The 19,678-nt window shown below is 48.2% G+C and overlaps 1 protein-coding gene and 1 long non-coding RNA gene across 5 annotated transcripts in view; one reads left to right on the forward strand and one right to left on the reverse strand.

Annotated features, from left to right (window-relative positions):
• Positions 1–2,002: 2,002 nt before the first annotated feature.
• On the reverse strand, positions 2,003–8,223 carry LOC101984507. Of its 2 annotated transcripts, XR_003377783.1 has the most exons (4): positions 8,044–8,223; positions 7,609–7,753; positions 3,296–3,456; positions 2,003–3,082 (listed from the first exon to the last, which is right to left on the reverse strand). It is a non-coding gene; the product is annotated as an uncharacterized LOC101984507 (long non-coding RNA). The 2 variants fall into 2 exon arrangements; XR_258162.3 differs by having other exon boundaries at positions 7,609–8,223.
• A 76-nt stretch (positions 8,224–8,299) lies between these two features.
• The window catches only part of Kdm2b (lysine demethylase 2B), a 128,248-nt gene continuing 116,869 nt past the window's right edge, over positions 8,300–19,678 (forward strand). For 2 of the 3 annotated variants that reach the window (XM_005344431.2, XM_013350053.2), the window contains exons 1-4: positions 8,300–8,827; positions 9,874–10,018; positions 12,921–12,999; positions 15,171–15,217. In XM_005344431.2, coding sequence (XP_005344488.1) covers positions 8,795–8,827; positions 9,874–10,018; positions 12,921–12,999; positions 15,171–15,217 — 304 coding nt within the window. In that variant the 5' untranslated portion in view covers positions 8,300–8,794. Of the gene's footprint in view, positions 8,828–9,203; positions 9,219–9,873; positions 10,019–12,920; positions 13,000–15,170; positions 15,218–19,678 lie in introns of those variants that run through there. The other variant, XM_005344432.3, reaches the window with a different exon arrangement.

Below are 19,678 nucleotides of genomic sequence, written 5' to 3' on the forward strand. Positions count from 1 at the left end.
TGTAGACCAGGCTGGTCTCGAACTCACAGAGATCCGCCTGCCTCTGCCTCCCGAGTGCTGGGATTAAAGGCGTGCGCCACCATCGCCCGGCTCAAGATCTGTTTTTGCAAGGAATTTTTACTCATAACAAGAGGCAGATATTAGACAGTTGAGTTTCTCTTGGAGTTGGGGAGAAGAGCCAACTGTCCCTTTTAGAGCATTCTATCCTCCCTAGGAGGAGCCTGTTCTCTGCCAGGAATAGGTGGCATGGGAAGGAAGGGAGGGGAATGGAAGGTTTCCTGTAAAGGTTGCTGTGTGCGTATCAAGTTCATGTTTTTTGAATGATCTGTGAATTGATGTCACTTTGGAAAGGGTTAAAGTCACCGACACCACCTACAAAAGCTATTTATCCAGGGAGAGGAAGCTAAGCACTGTGGGAAGGATAGTGAGGGCATTGGGGAGAACGGTAGGGTTATGGGCTCCATTTGAGCTAGAGTTTTAAAGTAAACAGACGGAGGTGCTGTTGGAGGAGACACACAGGGATGGGGACGCAGCCAGGTGCTTGCCCATCATGCACAAAGTCACGTTCAATCCGTGTTGAACCTGTGGTCTGTGCTGTAGGTTCAGTCCTCCGTACTAGAAAGCTTGGCACCTGGGGGAGGATCTCCCTGATCTGAAGGCAGTCTGGTGACAGCAGAGACAACAAGATACCATTGCCACAGGTTCAGCATTTGTGGATTGGGTGATTATTGTGTGCGTGTGTTATGGACAGATGCTTGGACGCACACACGCACTGAGACCAGAGGAGGACGTATGGTGTCCTCATCCTTCATCTCATCCTTTGAGTCAGGGTCCCCCTCTCTCTGAAGTTGAAGCTCATGTTTCCTGATAGGCTAGCAGTCAGTGAGCTGCAACAATCCTGTCTCCACTCCCCACAGTAATGGTGTGTAAGATCAGGCTCAGCTTATGTAGGTGTTAGGAGTCAAAATTCACCGTCGCTCACCAAGCACTCTTAACCACTACGCTGCTTTTCCTGCCCCTATTTATTAGTTTCTCTTTTGTCCTAGGGGTTGAACACGGGAACTCATCCATCCACGCTAAGCACTTTATCTCCAACCTCAGAAAACATAAAGAATTCCACCTGGAGTTAGGTGTTAGTTTATGCTGTAGTCCTGTCATTGATGAGGCTGAGGGCAAGTGCTTCTTTCTGAGTTCAAGGATAGCTTGGTCAACATAGGTCAGCCAAAGCTATACAGGGAGGCTCTGTCTCAAAGCAACAATAGAGAACCAACAAGGGGCGCAAGATGGCTTGGTGAATAAAGATGCCTTCCACCAAGCCTGATGACCCGATCCAAGAGAACGGGCTCCTTCCTTCGAGTCCTCTGATTTCCATGTGTGCTATGCTGCATCTGCACACACAACAAAAGCAAAGATGTAGAATGAGAAGCATAACAATAACACAAGGAGTCCCATCTGGCTGGGCCTTCGGTCTGTAATTCCAGCCGAGAGTGAGGATCACAAGCTGAAGGCTTGCCTGCACAATTTAGGAAGACAGAGTTTCAAAAGAAAATGAGAAAAAGGGTTGGGGAAATAGCTCAGTGATAAGAGTTTGTCTAGCACTGGGAGAACAAAAAAAATTCATAATAGGGTTTTCAAAAAATTTTTTTTCTCCTCTACTGCATCTTTTCTGCCAGGTCATTATTCCCTAAACAATATTGTAACAACTGTTTACACAGCAATTAAGTATCAGGCATTCAAAATAATCTCGAAATAATACCTGGAGGATGGGAGCTCTAAGGCAACACCACCATTATAGGACTTGAATATCCTTGCATTTTGCTATCTGCTAGAGAAACCTCAGAACAACATAATGTGCTTAGCACTAGAAGGTGGCTGGGAAGAAGATACCCAAGCAGATTCTAGTAGCCAAATGTTAGAGAGGCAGAGGCTAGCAGCATAAAATGCAGAGGGGAGGAACCAGCAGGTGTAAAGGCCTGCAGGAGACAAGAATGTTTAGTCAAAGGGCTCAAAATACATAGAGCAACGAGGTCAGACTAAGAGGGGTTATGACTGCGGAAACGGCCACTCCATCCTTCACAGGTGACTCTCCCCTTGAACCTTAAACTTGGAAGAAATCAAAATGGTAGGATTGTGGTACCCAGAACGTCAGTTTCATTTGAATAGCATCATTGGATGAACCCCTTTCTAACCCTGGCTCAAACAGTACCCATGAGACAAGTGTTTCTACAGCTTCCATTGCACAGGTGAGCAAACAAACTGGCCAGCGCCTTGTATCTTGAGGGTTACATTGTTCCTTTATGTAAATGCTTTTTCGTTCTAGCAGTGCCTTCGAATTGAAATAAGACACAGAAAAGCTTTGTTTCCTTGCTTTCTCTCTTTCTTTTTTAATAGAGCCACTTAGACATGAGGCATTATGAATTTGCTGGACTGTGGCTCCCTCCAGTTCTGCCTGGACTGTTCAGGAAACCTAGGAAGGGACAATGGTTATTGCCTAAAGGGCAAGTGGCTTCACAAAATTCCCCACGTCTATTCTGGTTCTCCCTCTGGGGCAGCTCTTAGATACCATCTTCTGCCAAATAGAGTTTGCTTCTCAGAAGCTGTAAGAAGTGGGAGGTTAGGGAAAAAAAAAAAAACCTGCATCAACCACTGCAAAATCCCCCAGCAGCCTGAGCACAAAGGGTTTGAGTTCTGAACAAAGGGCTGGGTGAGACTGGACAGAAAATGCTGACACATGCCCTCTCCAGCTGTGAACTGGGGGTCTGAGGGCTGCTGCAAAGGTCATCTGTCTCCACATCTCTGGGCAGGAAATGCAATTCAATCCTTCCAGTGACTGATCACTTTACAAGATTAATGGAAATGTCTCCATGGCTCTGTTCTGACAGCACAAAAAGTGAATCAAACTTCTCCCCTGGCCGCCTACTCAGCGAGGTCAGCTGATTCCTTGTCTTTAAAAGTTCAAAACTTTCCTCCAGGACGTCTTCCCTGACGTTCCTTTGATAGAAGAGATCTGCCTCCAGGGTTGGACCAAAGTCAGCACCTGGAGGTGGGCGGACTTTCTGAGGCTCTTCTGTCTTTGCTTCATCTTTCAAAATAAAAAACATGCAAAGGGTTAACTGCCAGCCTTCTTGTCCATCCCTCAAGGACTGTCAACCAGTGACAACCGAGCATGATGAAGTAATGCATGCCTTTTTATTTCCATTGGCTACCATACACGTCCATCAATCCCAAGATACAACTTTTGAAAGAATCTTTGAACTTTTATGGCTCTCTCCACAGCATTAACCCTTTAACTCACCTGTGGCCTCGAGGGTTCTTCCCATCCTTACACAGAAAGGGAAACAGGACGAAAAGCAGGATTCTGTGGAGAACATTAAACTTTCCCCCAAGGGTCAGGCCTGAGAGTCTTTGTACAGTTTTGTTTTTCCTTTTTGACTTCAATCCACAAGGGACTGAGGACTAAAAAACAAAATAAACAACCATTTTAACAGAAACAGCTCGGTCTGCTGATATAGTAAAGCAACGTAGATTTTAAATTCTAAAAGGGATACAAAGTAGAATAAAACTTGTCTTAGGATTTGCCAGTGCTGCCTCTTGCACACACAAGGTTTTACTGTGTTTAATTTCTCTTCCTGCTCCCTTCTAGCCCCTGGCATGCTGTGGACTGAGCCCAGAGCCTCTACATGCCAGCAAGCGCTCTCTCTATTCCTGAGCTACACCGCTAACGTGGCATCCATTTCTGAGGTTGTGCACCTCCATGGTACAGAGATGGGAAGTCACTACAGCATGTAGAACCAAATTAAATCCTTCAGATCTGGATCAGGCACTATTCATACATACGTGTGGTTAAAGTTTCACAGGGTACTGAAGAATAACTACTTTGCTCATTTTTCTTTGCCTATTGTTGTCTTTCCAAAGAAAATTCAATGTATATAAATGGTTACATATAGCCAGACTGTGGTGGCACACGCCTTTAATCCAAACTATTGGGAGGCAGAGGCAGGGGGATCTCTGAGTTGGAGGTCAGCTTGGTTTTCACAGTGGGTTCCAGGGCTACACAGAGAAACCCTGTCTTGTTAAAACAAAGAATAAGTATTGATCTTCTTTGATTTACCCAAGTAGTGATCAACATTGAGTATTCTGTATCTTATTTTTACTTAAGGATATCATCAAGTCATTCCATGTAAACATATATTTTCTTTTGCTGACCATCAAACCAAGAGCCTTGATTTAATTTTTTGTGTGTGTGTTTTTGACAGGTCCTTGAGTTTATCCATAGGATGCAGATCATCCCTTGGACGTTTATTTTTAAGATGTGGGCAGGTGAGCCAGCCCCACCCAACTGGTACCTGGCCAGGCTCACAGGCATAGGAGCAAATGCTTTGAAGTCTAAGGCTGCAGAATTCACATTGTACCATATGAGCTCTCCCGTATAACCGTTGCTGGGATCTTTGCCTCCATGGGCTCTTCATTCATTCAATTACTGTTTTGGGATAGTTGATTACAGAGATGCTAAGTCAAATGGGACCTTGACTCATGCATAAATAGCCTGGTAGGTACTTTAAGAGCAATAGTGGCAAACACCCTAAGGCATCATTGTTTTAAGTTTTCTGCTTGCTTGCAGCTCTGGGGTTGGATCCGGGGCCTTGCACATGGAGCTAGGCAAGAGCTGTCTCACTGAGCTAGAACTCTAGCCCATTAATTTTTTTTTTTATTTTGAGACAGGTTTTCATTATATTGCTCAGGCATGCACTACCATGCCCGGCTTAAATATGAATATTTTTGACCAAGTGTATTTCAATAGTAGAGTGAGTTCTTGGTTATCATTATAAGTAGCTGGGTTCTACCCCATGAGCACGTGCGTACGTGTACACACATCAGGGCAACTGTAATTGACAGCATAGGTATATAATATTCCTCTTTTTTATGTCATAATCCCACAGGCAGGCTTACACAGTGGCCAGTCTTGTGTGCTTTGGATACAAGCTCTTGGTTCAAATCCTATAGCTAGAGTATCATTGTGGTCAAACAACTCAGCGTTTCTTTGAGCCTTAGCTACAAATAGGGAGAAATTGGCTAAGATTTAAAGAGATGGCAGATAGGAAAGGCTTTGCCCACAGACACTGTAAGTTCTTAAAAGCCTGGAGCTAGAAAGCTGCGAGAGTCCAGAGGCAGGAGGCTCATGCAGAGTTCGAGATCCTCCTAGTTTACATAGCAAGTTCCAGGCTATCTAGGGCTCGGGAGAGACCCTGTCTTACAAAGAGGACAGCCAATGATCTGAGAACGGTTTGTTTTTTTTCCCCGGTCCAGATGAGTGCTCCATCCAGAATCGCAGTCATCCTGTTAAACCATGTCTGCCTCCTCCCATCCCACAGTGTGTGTGTGGTGTATGCGTAAGTGAGGCTGCTCCGTCCGTGTTCTCTCTCTGTGTGTGTAACTGAAGCTGTTGCTCCTACGTTTTCTGTCTTTGAACAGAGGATGGAGGGAACGACTCAATGAGTAGAACACAGACAGGCAGGATTCGACTGGGCCTTTTACAAGACCGAGCAGGAAGATACAGGAAGTCATTATTACTTTGTTTCCAGTGGGGCTGGCTTGGTGTTTTCTGCATTAAAAGTTCATCTTTTCTCTTCCTCTCACCTATTCTAAGCTCCTGGGGGGGACAATCAGCCAAAGTTACAGCTCAAGGGTCTGGCCCTTCCCCCTCTGGTCCAAAATAACCTCCTCTGCCACTTGGAGCGAATGCTTGGAATTCTTTCAACTGAGGACAGAGCCTTTCATCTGCCAATTACTGATAAAGAGAAAATGCAAATACGCTGGAGAAGGTGATCCATCAAGGGTCCAACGTTTACTGAGTGACCACTTAGACCCAGCAGAGGGGTAGGCATTCTGGGGGAGTCAAAGGGGAACAAACTGCCGGCTGGCCGTTCTTTTAGGTTTGTGGTTTCCTGGAGGTCTGTAAAGGGAGGGGACTATATCAGGGGACTAGTCAACAACCCCTCCCCACTCTCTAAACGCCCGGAGGTGATATATGGGCTTAACTGCTTTTATATGAAGGTGACTAACATTAAACTTTTTCCTAATGCCAATATTTTGGGGGTTTCTAGGAAGCCAAAGGGGGAGAAAGAGCCTTAGGGAGGAAGATGGAGGACCAAGTGTCCCATTTGACAGTTTTGCTTTAAGTCTGCACTGATTCTCAATTCAAGCCCTCCTTTAAGCCAGGTTTATTTCATTGTGAAGCATAAATGAAGGTGATGAACATTTTAAAAGGGCCAGCTGTTTGCTGGGCGGTGGTGGCACACGCCTTTAATCCCAGCCCTTGGGAGGCAGAGGCAGGCGGATCTCTATGAGTTTGAGGCCAGCCTGGTCTACAGAGAGCGAGTTCTCCCAAAGTCAAAGAAAAACCCTCTCTCGAAACCCACCCCCCCAGCCGGGTGGTGGTGGCACAGGCCTTTAATCCCAGCACTTTGGAGGCAGAGGCAGGCGGATCTCTGTGAGTTCGAGACCAGCCTGGTCTACAAGAGCTAGTTCCAGGACAGGCTCCAAAACCACAGAGAAACCCTGTCTCGAAAAACAAAACAAAACAAAACAAAACAAAACAAAAAAAAAGAAACCCACCCCCCAAAGGGGCAAGCTGTGGGATTGTGGGTGAATGATTTTGCCTTTCTGATCTGTTTACAAAACAGACCTACAAGTCAACAAGACATTTCCTTAAAAGATTCTCAGAAGAGGGGGCAAATAAAAACGATCCATGTTATTTATTTACTTTTGGTGTTGAAACCAGGGCCTCATAGTTGCTAAGCCAAACTCCATCCCAGTGGTCCCAGGTTTTCAACAGAGGGATGGTTAGAAAGACTGCCTACTGGGTGCAGCTGGAAGCTATGGAGATGTGATTTCAGTTTGGTGACAAAGTTGGAAGCTTGTTGCCTCATGCCAAGGTAAAAGATTTCTGCTGCTAACATGTGTGGATGGAATTAAACTTCAGAGACTAGCTTTGGGCACAGGCAGAAAAAGGGACGGACATTCTAACGTGAGGGAGGGAGAAGTATATTATCTCTGAGGGTGAGTCAGGGCTCACAGCTCAGCTCAGGTGGCAAGGCCACTTCCTCCCCACATCTGTCTGAGCTAACGCTTGTTGACACTGGGACAAGATAAAAAGAACAACCACCCAGACTCATAACCTCCTTGCATCGAGGTTTCTCAATGTGCAGACACTTGTGCTTTAACTTGTGTACTGGGCAAGAAGCTGCAATCGGCACCTCCTAGGATCATCTAAGGAGTCTCAGAGTATTCCTGGTGCTATGTCATAGGCCTTGCAGGACACAGAGGCTGGGTGGGAACTAAGTTTAGGGCTAGCTTTTCTCATAATTAAAATGGACCTGATTTGTCCATTTTGGTATTTACAGGATCACCCAGGTCCAATTCTGGGAGTAGTCACAAGCACTACTTAAGGTGATGGAGGAGCATGGGGGGGGGTCTGATATTCTGTGCATATTCAGAGGTGCCCCAACCTCCGCTAAGAAACAATATGGCTTAATCAAGGTGTGCTATCTCAGCAAGCCGCGAACGTCCTCACCGCTTTACTATTAAATTGCCAAACAAAGAGCTTACCTTTCTCCTACATGTGAGTTGCATTACAGACGCTAACTCGGATTCTGTATTTCCCTCCCGTATATCGATTTATCTCTTCTCAGCGAGTGTAGAGACTTTTTTTCTTTTCTTGCCCAACTTCTTATTTCAGGCTCTTCAACTGAGGCTGTCCGAATGAATGAATAAATGAAAGGCTGTCTTCCGGTCAGCTGCAAGCTGAAAAGGCTGTGGACTGGCTGTATTTCCTGTACCTATGCGTGTATGCCCATATTATTTCAGTCCGGAGAAAAGTTATGCAGTCTATACGGATACAGAGCTGCGCTAATTTCTTTCTGAGCCCCTTAGATACCTCTTCCATATGGCAGGTTCGCAAATGGATAGGGGTTTGGACAGGCTGGCCCCTCCCCCCTAGACATGCCGTATAAAAGCAAAATCAGAAAAAGAAATTATACGTACAAAATACTTTGAATTTAGGTCGCCAGCACAGGTAATAAGGTGAGGTAGACTCAGGAAGAAAGGGGAAGCCGTGGGTAATCCGAGAAAGGGGGCAGGGGCAGAGGTGGGGGGTCGTTTTGGGGGGTGCCAGGCCCCGGGGGCTTTCAAGCCAGCAGGCTCGGCTAGCATTTCCGTGCCTCCCGCTGAGGCCATCCGTGCAAAGCTGCACCTCCCTCTCCACCCCCTCCTCTCTTTCCCTCCCTCCCTGCCCCGCCATCTCTGGGATGCGCCCGCCGCCTGCAACTCAACCCTCCAAAAGTCAGCTCCCGGGCGGCGGCGGCGCCTGCGTGCAGAGGCGCACTCGTGACCCAACAACAAAACAGCGATGCCAAGGCGCTAACGGCGCCGGGTGCGTCCCAGGCTCCCTTCTGGCCCCACACCTCCTACGGCTGTGGTCCCCGACACCCCCAACCCGAGCCCCCCTTCTCCCCAACTAGCCCTGCCGCAAGCTCCGAGCGCGATCTGCAACAATGTTTACGTTCCGGGGATTATGACGTCGACGCCTCCCCCCCACAACTGCTGAAAATGGTTTCCTAGGACTTTGCAAACGGATCTGCTTAAGTGTTGGTGCAAAACTTTGTAGATATCGGCTCTGGCTTGCTCTATTTATTTATTTTTTGGTTTCTTTTCTTTAGTCTTCCCTCCTCTCCCCCTCCGCCAAAATGCAGGGGGCAGGAGTGTTGACAATTAATTGGTGAACTCTCCTAAAAAAATGGAGGCAGAGAAAGACTCTGGAAGAAGATTGGTGTGTAGCTTTTTTTTTTTCCCCAAATCTGTATCTGGTATATGATCGATTATTTATTTTTTTGGTTGTTTCTTGCTGCCTTTTCTTTCCTTTTCTGTATTTTGCAAGAGGACCGGAAAAAATAATAAATTGCATGCAAAAGGAAGCAAGCAGCTTACTCCTCCAGTCTCTTGTGAGGCTCAGGGTCTCAGACACTTTAAGTGGGGAGGAGGTCGCGCCGAAAGGCGTGGAGGGGGCTGAGCGGGCTTGGGGTTCGCCTGGGATCTGGGGGGTTGCGGGGCTCGGAGCTGGGCGGCGGAGGGAGGAGGAAGAGGGATGCGGGGAGTGGTGGGGGAGACTCCTTAGGAAGTGAGTGTGCGCGCGCGCTTGTGGGGAGATGAGGCAGCTGCTGGTGCGTTTTGGGGTCTCTGATGGAAGCTTTGTGGTGGGCCAGCTGCCTCTCTCTCCCCAAGCTCTTAACCTTCTCCCCTCTCCTCCTCTTCTTGCACTAGCGGTCGGTCGGCGGGGGCGGCTAGGGTCTCAACCCTTCCGTTTCAGCTTTCCAGCTTTTCTGTAGCTCCGGAGCGGCTCCAGCTTTAGAAATGCCGCCGGCCCTGGGTTCCGGCTTCCCGGGTTGGCCGCTGTGGCCGCCGGGGCTGCTGTTACCGCTGAGCCGGGCGCTGCGGCGGCTTCTCTCGGGGCCTACATCTGCCCCGCCAGCTCATGCCCCGAAACCCCTTTAGGGGTTACATAACCAGGCTCCCTGTGAAGCGGGCAAAGCTCTGGACATCACTGGGGTAGGGGAAAGGAAAGCCCCCAAATAGCATTTCCACGGCTTCAAAAGATGCAGGAAGGGAGTGCTTCGTGTATAGACATTTGGGCCTTGGGGGTGTGAGCCCCTTTTTCTGCTTTTCAGCATCTTTGGCATTTGCGCAAAGTTGTTCAGATTGCAATACTGGGGTACAGTGGGCGCGCGCCTCTTGCACCTGTTTGTGGTGGGCCCAGGGTGAGAGAAGACCCCCAAGTCCTCTCAGTAATGTCCCGGGTTCTCTGGTTGGGTCCCGCAGCGTGCGATTGACCGCCAGAGATACGACGAAAACGAGGACTTGTCGGACGTGGAGGAAATCGTCAGCGTCCGTGGCTTCAGCCTGGAGGAGAAGCTACATAGCCAGCTGTACCAGGGGGACTTCGTGCATGCCATGGAGGGCAAAGGTGAGGTGCCCCCTCTCCTGGCTGCAGTCTGTGCAGAGGGCCAGCGCGCACGTGGGGAGGGAGCTGCCTGTGGCTGGGTTCGTATTTCGCGCCCGCGTCCCCCATTCCAGGGGATCCGGTGACGAAACGAGACCGAGCACTGGGGGTGGGGGGGTGGTAAGGGAGGAGGGCAAGCAGGAAGAGGGCTGGGCCTGGCGTGGGCCTAGGCCCTGATTGTACCCATCACTAACATCAGGGTGGTCATTGCCAAGGGGCTAGCCGACTGAGAGGGACGGGGGACAGACACTGGGACTGAGGGAGGATGTGAGCGCAGCATCCTTTCTCTCCCAAACCGGTTGCGCTCTCTGCGCTCGCTGCCAGACGTGCAGCGCCTGGCAGGAGCCTTCTGAACGTCCTTGGGACATGGGGTGAGGGCGTATGCTTGAAACCTCCCATACAAACCTCTGTCATCCTGGACCCTGAGGGTTATGAACTGGAATGGGCTTAGGGATTGGAGATAGCAGCATCTTCGGTTAGGGTTAAGTCCCTTAGAGGCTTGAGTCTGAGCCTTTGGTCCGTGGTGCCTTTCCCCCTTCGAGGGCCCTGCCCTGCGGCATGGGAGAAGGGACTAAGTGGGCTGTTGGGAGTTGTTGGCACTACACCCTCCTCCCAAGTCTGAGGCCTCTAGCGCTGAGTAGTGGGGTCTAGGTTATATATGTGATGAATTACCCGATCAGGCCTAAAGGTAAAATCCCTGTGCCTTGGCAGTTTGAATGAAGACTTAGGTATCTCTCTGGAAACAGGGTCTTTTTCCATGCCTGAGATGAGAGCTCTGTGCTCCGACCTTCCCAGTGTGGAGCAGAAGCTGGGTAGGCTCCGGTTTTGGAGGGACTCCTGGCTTTGGGCTTCTCCCTCTCCTACTGACGGTGTGGGTGTGGCTGAGGATGTTTCTTAGATGTGCTGGGTGATGCTCCTGTTTGAGGCTTGGTTTTAGGAGCCCTGAACCATCCCAGCCAGCGTCCTGGGGTTCCTTTGTGGACCCTGGTCCCAGAACCTATCTTTTTGGCTTTGGGAGCAGCCCTTGCTTACCCAGGCCTTTCTAGAGTGTTTGGATTTTTTTTTTTAAGTTTCCTTTCAATTATTCATTTTCCATTTTGTGTTTCCCCATCCCCCTTGGAAACCCCTGCCCTCACAGTGAGCTGACAGCAGGGCCAGTGCCTCCCTCCTCCAGGTTCTGCTTGAGTGGCTGAGACCTAGAGTTAGCCCTAGAGGAGACTGTCCCGGCTTTGCATTTTTGAAGTTTCTCTTTTGTGCTCATCGCCTCCTGGGGCTCTGGTGGAGTTAGGGAGAAGTGGGGGGAGGGAAGAAGACATTTTTCCCCCAAGAAATTTCACCCAAAAGCAGGGTGCCAGCCCCAACCTCATTTCTATTTTCTCCGTATAAATGGGATTTTAATTCTCCTTTTCTCTCTCCACTTTACTGATCTTGGCAGAGCCTATGAGAATACTGTGTGCAGGCTCTTGGTGGTCATCTGTCAGCAATCCTCTGGCCCATTTGTGGAAGCTGAAACTGTGGGGGTTGGTGGGGAGTCAGTGGTGGGAACGTTCCATGAGGGAAGGATGGGAAGCATCCTTCTAGCTGCTGTCCTGGCTGCTTTCAAAGGAGAGGGCCTTAGGGTTCTGCTTGTTAATTCAGACCTGGCCCCAAAACTGGAGGGAGGAGTTGAAATGCAGAAGGAACCTTTAGCATGGATTCAAAACAGAAGCTTCTCAGACTTCTCTTCCTTTAAATCCAGAGGAATCCCCATTCACTGGGAGCCCCTGGGGATCTGAGCCTCTGGGGTCAGGGCTTTCCAGGCTCTGGGTTTTGTTCTCTCTCTTCTGAGCCTGTGGCTCTGGCCTCCTCCTCCCCCAGGGCTGCCCTGGTGAACTGTTTCACTGGGACCGAGGCTTCCTTGGCTCCAGGACTGTCTTTCTCCTTTCTGACCAGCTTGGAGAGGACCTGTGTTCTTGTTGCCTTGTGTTAGCTGATTTGGGAGAAAGGAGGGTGTGTCTCAGCACCTCTCACCTCCATTGTCAGGGAGATGGTTGGGTCAGAGCCCCTGGCTTGGGAATTGATGCAGGAAAGAAATGAGGCAAAGGCTGAGGGGCTTTGGGTAGGATACTGTGGGTGGGGGCGTCTGTACCATGCAAATAGAAAACTGCCTGATGAATTTTTTTCGGGGAGTGGGGTCTTCCTGTGCTCCATCTTCACAGTTCACTAGCTCATCCCTCCTGGTTATCCAACTGAAGCAAGTATACGACGGGCTCCAGCAGCATTTCACTATGGGAAGACAACAAAGCTGTGCCCAGTTCCCTAGTTATTTTGGCACCAAATACATAGTTTCCAGGGAAACCGGCTTTTCCCCACTCCCCTTCACTATGCAGGATATTACAATAAGATTTTCCCTGATGTTCAGCTCCAACGAGATCCCTCCTCCCTGGTCTCTGTGGGGCTTCAGACCCTCCCAGGTAGCATGCTTCAGTTTTGCTGTCCTCCTGTCCCAACTCTGTTTGGGACCTGTTTGTCTGTCCCTATTTCTCAACAGTAGCTGGTGAGTTTTCAGCGCAGAGTTCTTGATAAGTCTCCTCCGCTGGCCTCAGGCTGTTCATTGACAAGTTGGGACCCGTGGGGCATGCCGAGAATGAGTAGGCAGAAGAGCTGATGGAGGATACAGTTTGGCTTTGCCTTGTCTATCTTATTTCACCACAGGTTTTTTTTTTTTGTTTGTTTTATTTTTATTTTGGTTTTATCTTCTAGCTGGTACCTATATCCAGTGTATATGCCTTGTTCTTTATTTTTCCCCCCTCACTGATGGGTTGTGGTTCATTTGCTCTTCAATAACTTAACCAAATAATTGTTTTTAATTCAAATATCCAAACAGATTTTAACTATGAGTACGTACAGAGAGAAGCTCTCAGGGTTCCCCTGGTTTTTCGAGACAAGGATGGACTAGGAATCAAGTAAGTTGCTAAATTAACCCCTTCTTCCCTGATCTTCCTCCTCCCTGTCAGAATTTCTAGCTTGGGATGTGTTCTCTTCTGTCTTCTCACACCTCAGCACTTCCAGAAGGATTTTTTCCTAAGACCTGAGAACAGCTTCTCCTTGTTCAAGACCTGCTTGAGGAGAAAAACTGCCAAAAAGTGATCTTTTTCAGGAGCTGGGGAGAGAGGTCCTAGTGCGTTAAACAGTGATAGACCTCCCCCATTCCTGTCTGGTCTAGCCTGGTCATTTCAGCAGTGTTCGATCTCCCAGCCCTTTCTGGTCTAGCCTGATCCCACATAGCAACTTCTTAGTGAGCATTGTTCCTCGCCTGCTTAAATCAGAGTGAAGGTAGTAAAGGGACCGGCCACCCAGTCTGGGGCATCAGAATGCATGCTTTCTCAACATACTCCCAATATGTGTGGGAAATGGGCCTCTTTCTGTGAAGGGTGTGTGTGTTTTCTCCCCTTTCCCTGCCTGCCTCTGTCTGTCTTATGTTCTGGAGAAGAACTGCCAACATTCTGGGTTGGGGAGAGAGTGAGGCAGGCTGGAAGAACAGGTTCCAGGGATAGGAAAGGATAGGCTGCCTCCCTCTGCAGCATCTATGACTAGGCGCTTTCATGTATATTCCTACCAGAGGCACAAGACTTCAGCATCAACCTCACCATGCAGTCCTGGCTAGCCTGGAGCTCATTATGTAGACCAGGCTGCCTCAGACTTAGAGATCTTCCTACCTCTTTCTGAGTGCTGGAGTTAAAGGTGTGTGATACCACGTCTGCCTTTCAGTAACTTCTTTGTTTTGTTTCTGTTTCCGAGAGGTTAGGCTAGCCTCATACTTAACCATGTGGTTAAGGATGACCTTGAGGTCCTGTTCCTCCTGCCTTTACTCCCAAGTGCTGGGATTGTAGGCAAAGGCCATAGTCCATAAAGACATGATGTCCCCTTTTCTGACTCTGACTTGATTTATTATTTAATTTATTTATTTTTGAGATAGTTAATTGCTTTGTAGCCAAGGTTGGCTTGAAACCTTGTTTGAGTCCTCCAAATGTGTTCCTTCTGAGTATAAATGGTCTCCCCTGTTTTCCATACTATACTGTATGGAATCTTTTTTCCCTTCTGTGCAGCCCCTGGTTGTCCTCTGCCTCCCAAGTGCTGGAATTAAAGGTGTGCACCAGCATCGCCCAGCTGGAAAGTATTTTCTTTTCTTTCTTTCTTCCTTTTCTTTTTCTTCTTTTTTTTTTTTTTTTTTTTTTTTCCGGACAGGGTTTTTCTGTAGCTTTGGAGCTTGTCCTGGAACTAGCTCTTGTAGACCAGGCTGGCCTTGAACTCACAGAGATCCGCCTGCCTCTGCCTCCAGAGTGCTGGGGTTAAAGGCGTGCGCCACCACCGCCTGGCTGAAAGTATTTTCTAAAAGGGAAAGAGACACCCTAAATTAAAGCAGGTGTTTGGTCCTTGACATCTCGCTTCAGTTTTCTTGCTGTAGAGTTGGCCAGTGCTGTCCCATCCTTCCTGAGGCTCAGCTTTGGTCTTTCTTTTATTTTTTATTTTTTTCTTTTATTTATTTATTACGTATACAATGTTCTGTCTGCATGTATGGCTGCAGGCCAGAAGAGGGCACCGGATCTCATTACAAATGGTTGTGAGCCACCATGCGGTTGCTGGGAATTGAACTCAGGACCTCTGGAAGAACAGCCGGTGCTCTTAACCTCTGAGCCATCTCTCCAGCCCTAGTCTTTCTTTTATAATAGAGAGTATACTCCATGATTCTGGGCGCCTTCCCTCAAGGTACCTTCCTGCTTTACCAGGTTTCCCTCTGGGTTTATCTCATTCTCAGCATAGAGCAAAGAACCCCTTTTGGAAAAAATGGCTTCCCCCTGGATCCAGGGTAGAGTCTAGCTCTGTGGGTTTATTTTATCTATCCAGTTTTTAAATTTATTTTTATTTTCATTTTGTGTTCATTGGTGTTTTGCCTACATATGTCTGTGTGGGGATGTCAGAAGCCCTGTAGTTGGAGTTGTGGGCTGTTATGTGGGTGCTAGGAATTGAACCTGCGTCCTCTGGAAGAGCAGTTGGAGGTCATAAGTGCAGAGCCATCTCTTCAGCTCCTGTTTATTTATTTTGTAACCAGATATTCATGCCTGTCTCTCTCTAGGATGCCAGACCCTGATTTCACAGTCAGAGACGTCAAACTCCTTGTGGGTAAGTGCTGCCAGTGGGGCAGGAGAAGGGAAGGGGCGGTCTTCGCTACCTGCCCATTTAGAAAGAACCTCCTCTCTGGAGGAGGTTGGAGCAGGTGTTAGCTGCAACCGTCTGATTCTGGAGAACAAGTCGGATCGCAAAGTCCTGAGAAGCTGTATGGGAGGGTGTTTGCCAGCACAGTTTTTATGAGGCGATTTGGACCCAGGCTCTGTCTCGGGCGTCAGCAATGCAATTTCAGATCTCCCTTTGCGTTTGTTTGTGGGTTGCTGGGTAAACACTGGGTGCTTCATGACCCCTAAAAGACTTTGATGCGTTCAAGGGGGAGGGACTATGCGTCCTGCTTCCTCAGGGTTCTGGACAGGCCTAGGGTGGGGCTTCCACTGGGTGTGCAGCAGATGACTGTTAACCCTCTGAGAGCCTGCAGAGAGCACCTGTGGCTTGGCTCTCTCAGCCTTCACCAGGGAGAAGAAAGTCCTTCAGTACCCGACTCTTTCTAGAAAGCCGTTTCTTACCTACGTGGTAGGCTGAGACTGTAACTGACAAGGCCCCTGCCCTATTTTCTAGGACAGGAGTCTGTAAAGAAGTTAACCATGCGTCTTTCTAGTGATGGAAAGGACTTTGTAGAAGCAGTGCAGGGTGATGGGTCGAACCTGGTGGGGCTGTAGGCGGGGTCATCAGGGACGATGAGGGAAGGCATTTGAGCCGATTCCTCATTTGAGCTGAAGCAATCAACTCTGGGTGCCTGGAGACGGGCTCACTTGCCGCTCTTTCAGAAGGCTTGAGCTTGTTTCTCAGCGCTTACGTCAGGCTGCTCACAACCCACCTGTAACCCAGCGCCGGTGGATTTGACACGCTCCTCTGGCCTCTGTAGGCACCAGCATACATACAGAAACACATGAATCATGGAAAAGAATAGTCTAAGCTGTGAGATGAGCAGGGGAAAAGGCCAGCGGGACAAACTTGACATTTCAACTTAAATGACAGAGTAGAAAGTGGTAGAAGAGCTGGCAGAGGCCCCAGGGCCAGGTCATCGGGGCCCTAGAGGCCCTGGGGAAATTTGGATTTGGCTGTTGAATATGATGAGAAGCCTTGGGGAGATGAAAACTGGGGTGAGGGTGAACCTGTGACTTATTTTCTTTGGGGGTATTGGCACTTTTAAATCAATTTAATTAACCAGGTAATTAATTAATTTGTGGTATTTAATTAATTTAATTGTGGTTTAATTAAACCAAGGCCCTCATACATGCCAGCCAAGTAAGTTTTCTACAAACTGGGTTATATTCTTTTTTTTTGAAGTTAAAATAAAATCCATGTAACCAAATGCTATTTAAAGTATACAGTTCAGTGTTTTTTTGTTTTAATATTCATGTTTTACAGCCGTCACCACTATCTAATTCCAGACTACCACAAATCTGTAGCTCCGAATTGTATTTTCCTTCATTTCCTTTGTATTGAATGACCATGTTTTGTCCTTTTACCCACGGATGGACATTTTGCTGTTATGAATAATGCAATGAATATTTATGCACCAGGTTTTATGAGTATCAGTTTCTCTTGAGTCTTGGGACGGAAACTGCTGAGTCTTAGGGCATCTTCGTGTGTTTTCTGTTGCTGCGACAGACTACCCTACACCTAGCAATTTTACAGAGGAGAGGTGGCTTTGGTCCCTGGTCTTGAGACTGTCAAGTCCAACAGCATAGTGTAGAAATACGTGGTAGAAAGAGAGGGGCCAAGCAGGGGTGTGCAGAACCAAAGGAACATCTTGCTGTAGAGCAACTCGTATCATGGTACCTAATTCAGTCCCTGCAGACGTTTATCCATTCCTAAGGGGTCTGCCCTGAAGACCTAAATACCTCCCAGTAGGCCTGCTTCCCACCTTCAGTACCGAGATACTGAGTTTCCAACGTGAACTCCTGAGAGTCACTCACACAAAGTGTAAGGCAGCTGACCAACCGTTAACTGCCCACCTGTTTGCCATCAAGTCTTTATCAGTCGGATCTGTATGAGTGTCCAGATTGCTCCTCCTCTACACTTGTGCTTATTATGGTCTGTTTTGTTTTTGTTTTTTGCTTTAGCCTCCAAGTTAGTTTTGTTTCTTGGGGTTTGTGTTTATTTGTGTTTGAAGCAGGGTCTCATGATAAAGTCCAGACTGGTCTAGACTTGCCATTCTCCTGCCTCAGCCTTGTTATTACAGGTGTGTGCTACCAGACCCCATCTGTGTTTTTGATGACCACTGGCCATGCCAGTGGGTGTGGACCGGAGTGACTGGATTGAAAATCACACACGTGGGAGATGAAGGCAGCTGGCTCGTGGCATGTCAGAAAGTTTGGTCGGAAAAATTAGGGCCGTTGCTCTTTTAGGTTTTGAAGACTGTGTAACCAGGTTTGGTGGTCTTGAATTCACAGTGATCCTCCTGCTTTAGCCTTCCAAGTGTTGAGATTATAGATGTGTGCTACTGTCCGGCTCCAGCTTTCTTAAATAATGTTGCCCACCTGGACTCTGTAATACGCGTTCCAAGCCTTTTGTGGATGTGGTATGCTCTGACTGCGTCCAGGCTGCCTCTCTTTTCCCTTGGTCCTCGTGCATCTCCTGGTGGAAGCAGGAAGACCCCATTAGATAGTTCCAGCATCCTTGCAGACTAGAATTGTATGTTGAGCAGGAAAGCAGGGCCTGCTAACCAGCTTCCGTCTCTGTCAGTATTCTTTTTCCCCCTTTGTTTTCATTTTGAGACAAGGTCTTACCCTGTAGCCCAGGCTGGTCTTCAGCTCACATTAATCTTCCTCTGCCTCCTAGATGGTGGGATTATGGGTATGAGCCATCATGCCTAGCTCTCTTAGCATGTCTGGGGCCATTCTCTGCATGTATATGCTTTAGGAAGGCACAAGGAGTTTGGACACTGATCTTGGTGGCTGCAGTTCTCCTGGGCTATTACGGTTGTCCATTGTGGTCTCTGACCGCACAGGCCCTGCACGGTGGTGATAGGCGCGTTTATCATAGGTGACAGAGTTGACAGGTATAACTCAGGCTGGCTTAAACAGAACAGAATAGCTGATTTCTGTGTTAGATCTAGGCTGTAACCTTCACACACTTACAGACCTAGACTTCCTAGTCTGTCCTAGAGGAAGTTATCTCCAGAGGTCACCTCTGGCCTCAGGCTCTGCGGAGGGCCCTTATCTTCAGAACCGTCTTTCTTTTCTCCACAGTTTCTCTTTGCTCTTTTCTTTTCCTGAGTTGTTTTGGGCAGTGCTGTTCCTTGTGAAGGTAAAGACAGAACCAGGAGCCCCAGGCTGACACTTGGCTACCACAGGCTCCTCCTTCCTGACTGCTATGTCTCTGGGATGGCAGATAGTTCAGCACCACGTCAAACTTGAAGCTGGTAGCTCAGGACAGTAAGTAAGCCCTAGGGAACGGATAAGCCTGGCAGACAGTGAGGAAACGGCAGTTCTCCAGGGTGTCTCAGACAGAGATCCTTTCCTAGCGTTAACTCAGGCCTTCTACTAGGAGGGCAGTGTTGGGGTGGCTGTCCCACCAACTTCAGGAGGGGGTTGGGTGGATGGAGAGTGAAACACTCGCTATGGAAACATGAGGGACCCGAGGCCGCATCCCAGCATCATGTAGTGCTGAGAAGATGTGGAACCTGTCTGTAATCCCTGGACTCAGGAGTGTTGACCATGTCAGTGCAGAGCAGGCGTGGAACCCGTCTAACACATATACAGACACACATACACACACACACAAACACACACGCTCCCCCCCCCCAAAAAAAAAAGGAAGAGAAAAGCAGGTTGGGGGAGGCATGACCAGCTGTTCAGGCTACAGCGCTGGCTGTGACTCCTCTACTGTTTTAAAATCAAGCTTTTGTCTACTGGCCATCTGCTCTCACTTGAGCCCTGTCTTTTATTTGTAGAAATGGATCTCAATATGTTTTCCAGGCTGGTCTTGAACTCTTGGGCTCAAGCATTCCCCCTACCTTAGCTTTCCAAGTAACTGTGACTGGAAGCCTGTGTCACTTGCAGTGGCTTGCCTTTAAAACTAATAAAAAATAAAAAGTTTCCATTTCTACATTATACTGTTCAAATAATAAAAACCCAGAGATTGATACTGGCTCTTCCCTCTACCTCCGACTGAAAATGGGTGATCTTGCCTCCACGAATCCTCAGATTGAGACTGAGACCTGCCTCTTCCTGTTTTATATTCCTCTCCAGTGCTAGGATTAAAAGCGTGCACCACCGCCCAGCCTCTGTGGCTAGCTAGTGTAGCTGCTGAGATTAAAGGTGTGTGCCACCACTGCCTGGCCTGTGGGGCTGACTAGTGTGAGTACTTTGCACTGATCTTCAGGCAAGCTTTGTTTATTAAAACACAAATAATATGCCACTCTATTTTTTTTTTATTTTTTTTATTTTTTTGTTTTTCGAGACAGGGTTTCTCTGTGGCTTTGGAGCCTGTCCTGGAACTAGCTCT

This window comes from Microtus ochrogaster, chromosome 2, assembly GCF_000317375.1.
Source record: "Microtus ochrogaster isolate Prairie Vole_2 chromosome 2, MicOch1.0, whole genome shotgun sequence".
Lineage (NCBI taxonomy): Eukaryota > Metazoa > Chordata > Mammalia > Rodentia > Cricetidae > Microtus > Microtus ochrogaster.